The sequence below is a fragment of the Phodopus roborovskii genome, unplaced genomic scaffold, assembly GCF_943737965.1.
Source record: "Phodopus roborovskii unplaced genomic scaffold, PHOROB, whole genome shotgun sequence".
Lineage (NCBI taxonomy): Eukaryota > Metazoa > Chordata > Mammalia > Rodentia > Cricetidae > Phodopus > Phodopus roborovskii.
This window is the reverse complement of record NW_026126636.1, coordinates 11,943,428-11,954,813: the sequence shown is the minus strand read 5'-3', so window position 1 is coordinate 11,954,813 and position 11,386 is coordinate 11,943,428. Positions and strand designations below refer to the sequence as shown.

The 11,386-nt window shown below is 52.3% G+C and overlaps 1 protein-coding gene across 1 annotated transcript; it reads right to left on the bottom strand.

The window, feature by feature from the left end:
• Positions 1 to 3,761: 3,761 nt before the first annotated feature.
• Selenow (selenoprotein W) lies at positions 3,762 to 8,399 on the bottom strand. Its single transcript, XM_051207457.1, has 6 exons — positions 8,325 to 8,399; positions 6,669 to 6,693; positions 6,501 to 6,554; positions 6,253 to 6,327; positions 6,073 to 6,171; positions 3,762 to 4,075 (listed from the first exon to the last, which is right to left on the bottom strand). Exons 1-5 carry the CDS (start codon positions 8,366 to 8,368, stop codon positions 6,088 to 6,090), a joined length of 282 nt encoding a protein of 93 aa, XP_051063414.1. The 5' UTR covers positions 8,369 to 8,399; the 3' UTR covers positions 3,762 to 4,075; positions 6,073 to 6,087.
• Between the last annotated feature and the right edge of the window lie 2,987 nt (positions 8,400 to 11,386).

Genomic DNA, 11,386 nt, shown 5'->3' with positions numbered 1-11,386 from the left:
AGGGAGCAGTAAAGTTAAATTCATCTGAAAGTGGGGCGGGGTGTTCTGTTAAGCAACTCAGGCTACAACTGAACTCAAGGCAACGCTCCCTCGGCCTCTGCTGTGCTGGGAGTTCGGGCATGCAACCTCACACTCGGCTTCCCTGAGCCATTCTGATGCCCCGTTCCTGGCTTCCTCCTTTCTCATTAGCCTCTAGCTGGACGATAGATAGGTAGCATCCTCGGCCTTGACCTAGCCCAACTCATCACCTAACCCAATCCTCTTAGAGCACCACCAGTGTCTGCAGAAATCTCAGCCAGGTCGGACAACTGAAAGGGGCCACGGGGACACAGTAACAGATGGTGTGACAGCCCTTCCCGAGCCACGCCCTTCCTCCATCTTCCCAGCGGGCTCAGGATCTCTTCTGCTCCCAGGAAGGTGCTGCAGAGCTGGGTGGTGGTGCACGCCTTTAATCCCAGCACTCAGGAGGCACAGACAGGCGGATCTCTGTGAGTTCGAGGCCAGCCTGGTCTACAGAGGGAGTTCCAGGGCAGCCAGGGCTACACAGAGAAACCCTGTCTCAAACACATAAGTATAAAAACAGATTTTATTATAAAGGAGGCAAAAATCAGTAAGTTTCAGGCCAGCCAGAGCTACAGAGTGACACACACACACACACACACACACACATGTCTCATGTAGCCAAGGCTAGCCTCAAACTTGTTTTGCCTCTGCCTCCCAAGTGCTGGGAACAAAGGCTTGTATCACCCACCTTGCTTGTTTTGGGTTTATTTTTCAATTTTTTGTTTGTTTGTTTAAAACACTCTATCTGTATGGCTCTGGCTGTCCTGGAACTCGCGGTGTAGACCAGGCTGCCCTTGAACTCACAGAGGCCCACCTGCCTCTGCCTCCCGAGTGCTGGGATTAAAGGCATGTGCCACCACGCCAAGCTTAGTTTTTTAACCTTTCCAGGGGCAGCTGAGAGTACTGGCCCACAGCTTTAACCCTAGCTCGCTGGAAGACTGAGAGGCAGTAGGATCTCTGAATCCAGGCCAACCAAGGGTAGATAGTTAAAGAACCCAGAAGCCCACAGTGGTAAGGGCCCACGCTTTTAATCCCAGCACTTGTGAGGTAAAGGCAGGAAGACTTCTGAGTTCTGGCCAGCCTGGTCTACAGAGCCAGCGAGATCCAGGGCAGTCAGGGCTACAAAGTGAAACCCTGGACGGTTGGGGTGGCAGGAATATATTATACCCTGAGTATAGCTTCCCTTCCCTCTATTTCCCACCTCCTCTACCTCAAAATCTACTCCCTTTTCTGTCTTCTGACTTCTAAGAGGTAACCAAACATGACAAAATAAAATATAATATAATAAAGCTTTAAAAAAAAAAAAAAAAAAAAACTCTCATATTGCAGTTGGATACAGCAACCCAACAGGAGGAAGCGTTCCCTAGGGCTGGCACAAGAATCAGGGACCCACTCGCTCTCGCGCTCAGGAGTGCTGTAATAAAAACACTAAGCTGGGAGGCTAGCCTGGTCTACAGAGCAAGCTCCAAAGCTTCAGATAAACTCTGTCTCAACTAAACAAAGCAAACAACAAAACAAACAAAAGCTAACCCTGTGCAGACCCATGTAGGCCCTCTGCTGGCTGCTTTTAAGGCTCTGACTCTTCATACGTCCCTTTGTGCGGTCACAAAGAGGCCAGGGCCCTCCATGCTGTCTCCCTGAGGATCTGAAGAGTCTCTGCTGCCCCCTAGTGGCTATCCTGGCCCCTAGCGCTCTCAACACAGGCGGTCCCATTTAGCAAACTTGACAACCCTCTAAATCTCAGCAGGAAGCGAAGGATTGGGGAGGACAGAATTAGGTCTGGTGTCGGCAGGCAGACGCGTGTGAGGCTACCGAAGAAAGGGGGTAGGGACAGGCAGCTTTCGTAAAATGTTTATATGACCGGACCCACCCTAGGACAGGCTCAGAGACAAGAAGAGATTCTACAGACGGCTAGAGAGTCTCTTGGTCTTGCTCTTTGCTTAGATTTGGCAGTGCTGAGGACAGAATCCTCATTTGCTTATCATGTGTGAGAGAGAGAGAGACAAAGAGAGGGAGGGAGGCACACACATTGGGGGAACTAGGGCATACATGGAGGTCAGAAGACAATTTTGTGGCATCAGCTCTCTCCACGTTTATGTTGGCTGTTGACTCTGGGGACAGAACACAGGTCACCAGGCTTTGCAGCCCTAAACCATCTTACCAGACTTTTTTTTACTGGGGGGGGGGGGGGGTGAGACAGAAGACCTGCAGTGATGGCTCTGTACTTTTTGTTTGGTTGGTTTTTTTCAAGACAGGGTTTCTCTGTGTAGCCCTGGCTGTCCTGAAACTCACTCTGTAGACCAGGCTGGACTCAAACTCACAGAGATCCGCCTGCCTCTGCCTCACGAGTCCTGTGATTAAGTGTGTGGCACCACCGGCCAGGTTTGTGTTCTACTTTTTAAAGGTGACTTCTCATGGAGTCCAGGCTGGCCTAAAGTTTGTGATGTTCTCTCCACCATATGGGCTCCAGGAACAGCACTCATGTCATTGAGCTTGGCAGCCCACCTTTTCTTCAGACCATTAGGCCCAGCAGCTGTTGGCCCACAGGTTCCAGAGAGCTCCACCTCGCCAGCTCTGGGGTTAGAGGTACACAGCCACACCATGATGACTAGCTTTTTTCAAGGGCGCTAAGGCTCAAACTCTGGACCTTGTATTTACAGCAAGCACTTTTACCGCCCGAGCTATCTGCCCTATCTTTTTGTTTGTTTGGTTGGTTTTGGTTTTTGTTGTTGTTTTGTCTGTTTTGTATCTCCAAATAATTGAGATCTGGGACATTTTAGACACGAAGATTAAACTTTTCCAGTCCCCCTGACCTTAGTGAGCAGAAGGACCAAGTTCCTCAATTCAGAAGGAAATTATACAAGTGTCCTCACGTGACCTTTGCCGTGGGAGGAAAGAACTACAGATCAAGCAAGTCGAGGCCTTGGTACACAAAAGAACTGAACATGGGCGCTTAAACAAACACGCCCACACAGTCACAATAGATGAATGGTGAATTACTGTGTAGCCATCAACATTAACGACATACTGGGGGTTATGTTGACAGATGCCTGAAGTCTGAGCATTCAGGAGGTGGAGGCGGGAGGATTCGACTTCAAGAATGTCCTTCACAACACAGAAAGTTCTAGGCCAGCCAGTTGTCAAGAATCTCCTGGGAGTTTGGAGTGGGAAGCAAGGATCACCATCTTTAAAAAATTTTACCATCCTATATATATATGGGTGTTTTGCCTGAGTGTGTGTACACCTTGTGCGTGCCTAGTGCCCTACAAGAGGGCATCAGATCCTCTAGACATGGAGTTACAGAAGGCTGTGGGTCGCCATGTGGGCACTGGGAATTGAACCCAGGGTCCTCTTACCACTGAGAGATGGCTTTCCAGCTGACTCTAAGTGGAACCACGCCCTGGAAGGAGATCTTCAACTGTGAGAGCCGAGCATGAGGTTCACCCTGCTTATTACATTTTTACTTTGTGTGTGTGCACTCTCCAGAGTGTTTGCCAAAGTATGCAATGGAGGTCAGAGGACAAGTTGCAGGGGTTACTTCTCCCCTCCACCACGTGGGTCCCAGGATGCAACTCAGCTGTTGGCAGCAAGCCCCTTGGCCTGCTGAGCCATTTCTGGACCCCCAACTCCCTGCTTCAAGATTGCAGATACAACGTGACCTGCTGGATGGAGTGTGACCAGAATAAACCATGTCACCCTTAAGTTGCCTCATCTAACTTTTATTCAACTGGGAACTGTTGGCAACATGGCTGCTTATCTTCTTGCAGTCTGAGGTGGAAAAGGGAAACCAGGGCAGGTAAACGGATGGGAGACATGGAGGAATTCAGGGAGAGGCGAGGAAGAGGGCAGATGGGCATGCACGGGTGGACTCCGGGATGCTGGGACGCACACGCCCTCACAGAGGCACTCTCTGGCCTGACTTGGTGGCCGCAGGAACATCGAGGAAAGACCACAGGTCTTCAAGACATTTCAGTCCTTCCTGTCATAAGGCGGCTGCCAGGAGGTCTCAGGACTGGAGAGAGAGAGACAGACAGACAGACAGAGACAGAACAGTCAGCTTGCAGGGCTGGGGGGAGGGGGGTTTAAAAGGCAAAGCAAAGCCAGGTGCACTGGCACATTCCCGCAGTCCTGGCAATCCTTCCCGGTGCTGGAATCAAAGGCGGGTGTGTGCACGCCACCACCGCCAGGTATGGAGTGAGAAACTGGGGCACTGCTCTGATTAAGCCAGCCGGTTGCAGAGGAGGCGGAGTTTATAGAGCACACCTGGAACAACTGGCAAGAAAACAAAATTCAAAGCGAAGCCTAGGCTCCTTGTTGAGTTCAAGCCAGCCCAGCCAGTCAGACAGAGTGGCCTCAAAAAGACAAAAAGCAACAAACAAAAGCCTGGCAGTGGTGGCACACACTTTTAATCCCAGCTCTCGGGGGCAAATGAAGGCGAATCTCTGTGAGCTTGAGGCCAGCCTGGTCTACAAGAATGAGCTCCAGACAGGCTCCAGTACCAAAATAAATAACTGAAAAATAAAGGTAACTTAGTGGTAGAGCCTAGAATCCCCCAGTGAGGGGCTGGCTGGGGGTTGGGACCTGGTGATAGTACTCCTACCTAGCATGTACGTGGCAAAGTTTTCAATTCCCAGTACAACAACAACAACAACAAAAAAGCCAGGCAGTGTTCGTTCACACCCTTAACTCCAGCACTACAGAGAGAGTTCAAGGTTAGCCTGGTTTACAAATCAAGTTACAAGACAGCCAGGGCTATTGACTGCCTCAAAAAAAACAAAAATAAATAGATAAATAAAACCAAACGGAGAGTGTGCTGTGAATGGGGAACAGGGCTGTATTCCCTGGACCGCACCCCCACATGACCCAATGCATCACAAATTTTTCTGCCAAAGGAACAACGGTGGTGGCCCAGGGCCCAACGGCCAGGGCTGTTTTGCAGCTATGGTTAGATTTATTCATTTTATTTTATGTGCTGGTGTTTTGCCTGTAAGCACCTGAGTGTTTGGTGCCCATGGAAGTCAGGAGAGTACATTAGATTGCCTGGAGTTGGGAACTAATGTGAGCCACCACGTGTGCTGGGATCAAACCTAGGTCCCTTGGCAAAAGCAACAAGTGCCCCTAACCCAAGCCATCTCCACATCCCTGGCAGCCGCCCCGCCAGGCTTTCTCTGTGGCTCTGGAGGCTGTCCTAGAACTCCCTCTGTAGACCAGGCTGGCCTCAAACTCACAGAGATCCACGTGCCTCTGCCTCCTGAGTACTGGAATTAAAGGTGTGCACCACCAACCCTGAACTCTTGATCTTCCTGCCCTACCTGCAAAATGTTGGGATCGCAGACCTGCCCCACAATGCCAACTCTTTTACTTTGTTTCTTTGTGTGTACGAAAGTGTTTGTCTGCGTGTATGTCTGTGTACCATATGTGTGCAGTGCCCTCAGAAACCACAAGAGGGCACCAGATTCTCTGGAACTGGAGTTACGGGTAATAATGAACCACCTTGTCGCTACCAGGAACTGAACCCAGGTCCACTTGAAATCAGCCAGTGATCTAAACCGCTATGACAACATCTCTCCACTCCATTGTTTTGTTTTGTTCAGACATCGTCTCATGAGGCCCAGGCTGGCTTGCAAGTCATGGGCAATCATTCTGCCTCAGCCTTGAAAGGTCTCATTCCTGCCTTCCCCGGGGGCTAAGTCACTTCCCCCAGTTACAGAGTGCTGGAGCTGGAACTCTGAGCTCCCTGTGTGGTAGGCAAGCGCTCCACCAACTGAGCTACATCCTCAACCACCCGCTTTAGCATCTTCCATTCCGGAACCAAGAGGGCCACTTAAGGCAAGCCCCTTGCCCTCGTCACTTACACAACACCATGCTGCCACCCCTCAGGTATGATTCCCAGCCCTCCTGGCTCCAGGGGCCCCTGGGATGTGGCCACATCCCCCACTCTTGAGAGTCCATACACAGGAAAAAACACCCCTAAGGCCGCACCCTGCTCCCGGCAGCCAGCATCCTTACCCCTGCCTCCAGGGCTCACTGGCACTGAGCCAGGGCAGCTTTGATGGCGGTCACCAGTTTCCGAAACTTGCTTTCTGTATCTACATAGCCGTCACCTCTCTGTGGAGAAGGGAGGGGAGAGTTGTGCTAGGCCCCAAGCCATGTGACCCCCCCCCCCCATGAGACAGGACACAGATTTACCTTCTTGGAGTGAACCAACTTCCCGGCTACTGTCACTTCAAAGAACCCGGTGACCTGGGGAGTCCCCTCGCCACACTGAGGAAAGGAGGAGTTAGAAGGGGCTGCCGTGTCCTCTCAGGGATACCCTCCCCGCCATGTCCCAGAGGGAGTGAAGACATGGAGGACTGGCCTAACCCATCCCCACTGCCTCCCAGTCCCAGATGACAGGGAAGCGATCCGGGTGATTCCGTCCCCGATCCGAGACTCACGATGTCCAGGCATCCGGGGAACTCATGTTCTAGCTTCTCCTTGAGCTGGAGATACTGAAAACAGGATACGGGAGGAGCCTGTTGGGGGCACAGCCAGGCCCTGCAAATCCTCCCCATGGTGTACCCACGCCGACCTACTTCAAGACTCTCCTGAGAGACTTCACTCACCTTGGGCTTGTAGCCTCAAGCTCCACTGGCAGATGAATCCAGGGTTGTCGCAGTCCACCAGGGCAGCACAGACCCAGGACGGAGCAGGTTGCCCGAACGAGGCAGGTAACAGGGTGGCACAGGAATAGATACAGAGATATCCAGATGAGGAGGAGGTGACAATGGCCCCCGGGGGGGGGGGAAGGTGCAGGTATCACATGGAGACGGAGAAAGTCGACACCAAACAAGGGGGGGGGGGAGACGGTAGGAGGGAGATGACATCAGGAAAGAAACTGGGACAAAAGCTGCCTCAGTAGAATCCCACCCACCCACCCACACCCCGGCCTGGCTGTCACTCAGGAATCCCAACTCTCCCCAGCACCCAGTATGAAACACAAGCTCCCCCAGCCCCCAACTTTCCAGACTGCAGGCTATCTCAGGCCTGGGCTCTGGAGCAGTGGCCTCATGGGGGCAATGCGTCAAAGCCGGCTTTTGAAAGAATCCCGGAAATCGGGGACTGATCGGAGCCCCTGAGAACCCAGATTAGGACTGCAAGCTAGCCCTGCTTCGTTCCCAGCCTGGGTTTCCTCCCCTGTAAAATGGAGATAGAATATCCCTCCCTCAAAGGGCTGCAGAGGTGGGGGATTCATCCAGCAGGCATTTATTAATCGCTTACTGCATGCTGGCTGAGTAAGCTGCCGAACGAAAAAAAGGCCACGGAGAGAAAACGGATGGCCTTTCTATGCCCACCTCTAGCAGGGGCACAATCACAGCTGCTAACAGGGTAACCACCACCTCCCTTCACAGTACAGAAGGGGAACTGGGCCAGAAAGGGAGTAGGTTAACTCACCAGCACCCACTCCCCAAAGGCCGGAAAGAGATGGCTTTGGTTGGGGAGAGGGCGTTAAATTGCCAGGGGCAGATCCCAGGGCCTGGTGCATTTCAGGCACATTCTAGATGAACTATATCCTCATCTACCATCCACCCCACATGACCCCTTTTTCTTTTTTTCTTTTTTTCTTTTTTTTTTGGGGGGGGGGTCGTCTCCCTATGTAGCCCTGGCTGCCTGGTGAAGCGGACCATGCTGGCTGGGAACTCACAAGGACCCACCTGCCTCTGAGTGCTGTATAACTGAAGGTGTGCACCACCACTCGGTGGCTCAGTTCGCCGTTTTTTTTCAGGTACACACTGAGGACTGGCCTAACCAGGAGAGGCGAGCAACCGAGCAACCGTAACTAGCACTACAATGCGGATACGCGCCAACCCACCACCACACCGGGCAGGGCAGCCTCCATGTGACCTTCTCTACTCACCCGGCGCTGCCCAGAGAGGGGGAAGGGAAACGGTCTGTCGGGAGGCGAAGGTTCCCCAGGGAAACCCGATGCTACCCTTCCCCTCCCCTCCTCCGCTCCGCGCTGAGTCAGTTTCCACTTTCACAGGGTGAGACGCCCCAGCCGTCAGATGCGGGGCATCTGGCTTGAAGCGCCGTTATTTCCGTCCCACCCACTAGGAAGTCTCTCCCTAAAAACTGGTCTGGGGTGCAGTCCCCGTGCTCAGCCAACGCCCTGGTAGAAAGGCTGGGGAGCGGAGAAGGGCACAAAAGACGGGGAGCAGGGAAGGGGGTCCCTGGCACAAAGGAAGGGCCGGCAACGGGGAAAGAGGGGGCCGGGGCCTCACCAATACACGACTCGAACGGCGAGCGCCATTGCTGCAGATCGCATCCCCACACCGAGCGAGGACCGATCCGCCAGCGACGAGGACCTCGAGGTCTGTGCGTGGGGCCGGGTGCACAGCCCTAAGCCCTCGCGAAGTGGATCAAACCAAGCGCGCACGGGGGGAAGCAGGGTAGCGCGGGGACCGAGGCGTCGGGACACGGCAAGGTCTGTGGCCACAGACGCGACCCCCCACGCAGAAATTCATTCATTTCCCTTGACATGCCCGGCTTGTTTCCAAAGACGGCGTCTCTGGGACCAGTCCCCTGCGCGCCCCTCCACGTCTCCCCTCCGTGCTAGAATGGTTCAGACCTCAGGGCAGCCGCTCCAAGCAGAGAAAAGGTTGAGTCTGCGGTTCAGTTACAATGTGGCTGGGAGGGGCTGCGCAGGGAAATTGAGGCACACGACGCCTCCGCCCCATCCTGGGGGACGGGGGGATTGGGGTGGGTCTCCAGCCCTGATTGATTCAGGGTGGATGGACCCCCTAGGTTTAAAAAAGTGAAGCTAGGTGTGCACTACAGGCCCAGCTGTCTCACCGCAGCCTGGCAGCCCGACCCAAGCGTACAGCCCCTTTTTTGCGCCTTCCCGATGTCTCCCAGCAGAAGGGTACATAGAAAGTGCTGGAATGGGCCTTGGGCTGTAGCTCAGTTGGTATTTTCCTAGCATGTGTGAAATCCTGGGTTAGATTCCCCGGGGTCACATATAATGCAGGCAGAGTCACAAGCCTGAAATCCCAGCATTTGGGAGAGGACACTGAAGAACCTATCCTTGCTAGATAGGCTAGATAGGCTAGTTGTCTAAAAGGAGACAAAAAAAAAAAAAAAAAAAAAGGTGTTGCCTATAATCCCAGTAGCCGAGAGATCTCTTTCTGTGAGTTCGAGGACAGTCTGAGCTACATAAGAGTTCCAGGGCTGACGGGTCTTCATAGAGAGATCTTCTCAAAAAATCAAAGTGGACAATCTGATTTAAGGGTTTAGGACTCATGAGTCTCAGTTTCCCCTAAAGGAAGCTGGGCAGATTTGCTCCGTAGGAGATATAAATTTACAGAGAAATTATGTATTGAGCTGGGCGGTGGTGGCGGCTCATGCCTTTAATACCAGAGGCAGGCGGAGCTCTGTGAGTTCCAGGACAGCCTGGTCTACAAAGGGGACCGAAGGGAGGGAGGGAGAGAGGGAGGGACGAGACAGGGAAGGAGGGAGGGAGGGTGTTACTGTGTATTTCCTTGTCCTCTACACCCTATGGATGCACCCCACCCATCCCCAACCACCCCTGCCAAGTATGACTCACCAGGAGAGATAGTTCTCACCTGACATTCTTTGGAGGACATCACCAACAGCCAACCAGGTGCCTAATAAGGAAATGCCAGTCCCCTTCCCACCTGGCCCCCTAGCCTGCATGCAGGTGGCGGCTTTGATTCTCTCAGGGAAGAATGAGATCCAAATCGTTCATTTCCCACTCGACCTCACGGGAGGGAGTGAGCTGGCAACGGAGGACTGAGGGGCTAAAGCCATCAGAAAATTATACTTCCCTAAAAGATGGATGGTGTGTCCATGCACTCGGACTCCCGGGAAGAATTAGAGCCAGAATCCGGCGTGTGTGCCTGGGAGAACTTAATGAAGATAACCAGAAGCCTTGCTCTGCCCTCACTGGGCATCTCTGGCAGGCTAAGTGCATGGTCCCGTCCTCTTTGTCTGCAGAGCATGGACCTGTGATCACAGACTGGAAGGGAATAAGGAGCCAGTCTTGGAGAACAATGAACATAGGTGAGAATGTTTCATAGCTCACATTCTACTGTGGTCCTCAACATCCCTAGAACAACACCCCAAACCTTTCTATGCCCCATCCCATGGTACTTGGGCCTGTATGACCCTATGGCCCTTTTTCCCAAAGCCCCAGTGGCAGGGACCACTGAGGTTCTAGCAAGGGACCTCATCCACATTCCAGCCTCAGAGCCTTTGCACATGCTGGTTTAACCCTCTCACCGCCAGCCCCCACTCCTATTTTTCTTCCAAGAATCAGCTGCAACACAGAGAGAAAACAATTCCTTCTGGAAGGTCTGCCTTGTGTACAACACAGCTGGACCCATTTACTTTCCTTTACAATGTCCCTTAACCCCAGTGGTTTAAACCACCAGCATGCCACCTCATCTCACGTTCCTGGAGACCTGAAATCAGACATCAAGGTAGCTGCAGGGCTGGTTACACCCAGGACTGGAGGGAAAACTCTGCCCCTTGCCTCGCGTGTCCTGCTGGTCACTGGCCATCACTGGTCACGTGGCTTATAGAAGAATTGCAGGCTAAAGAGACGGCTCAATGGTTAAGAGTAAAGGATGTGTGCCATCACCTCCCAGCTAGGGAATTCTTTAAGATAAAATAAATGGCCCATTTATTTTTTAAAGGATTTATTATCTATACAGTATACAGCCTGCAGGCCAGAAAGGGGCACCAGATCTCATTATGGATGGTTGTGAGCCACCATGTGGTTGCTGGGGATTGAACTCAAGACCTCTGGAAGAGCAGCCAGTACTCTTAGCTTCTGTGCCATCTCTCCAGCCCATGGCTCATTTATTTTTAAACTTAATTTAAAACCTTTGCCTAATCTTTGAACTTGGTCATTGGTAATTTATATCCTTTGAGTAATTTAACTTCCTAATCATGTTCATAGGGGCTAGAGAGATGACTCACGACTGAATGGGTAAAGTGCATGAGGGTCCTGAGTTCGACCCCCAAGTGCTGACCCAAAAGCTAAGCTTGGTGTGGTTCCTGTAAACTCAGCATTGGAGAGACAAGACAAGCAGAGAGCCTGGAGATGGCTGGCCACCCAGCTTAGACAAATCTTAGAACTGTAGGTTCAACGAGAGACCCTCTCTTGAAAAAAGATGGGTCTCAGGCAAATGGACAGAACCAGTCCTAAGTGAGGTAACCCAACACCAGAAAGACAAATATAGTATACTCCCTCATAAGTGGATACCAGACATAAAGCCAAAGATACCCAGCCTACAACCCACACCCCCAAGAAGCTAGCACT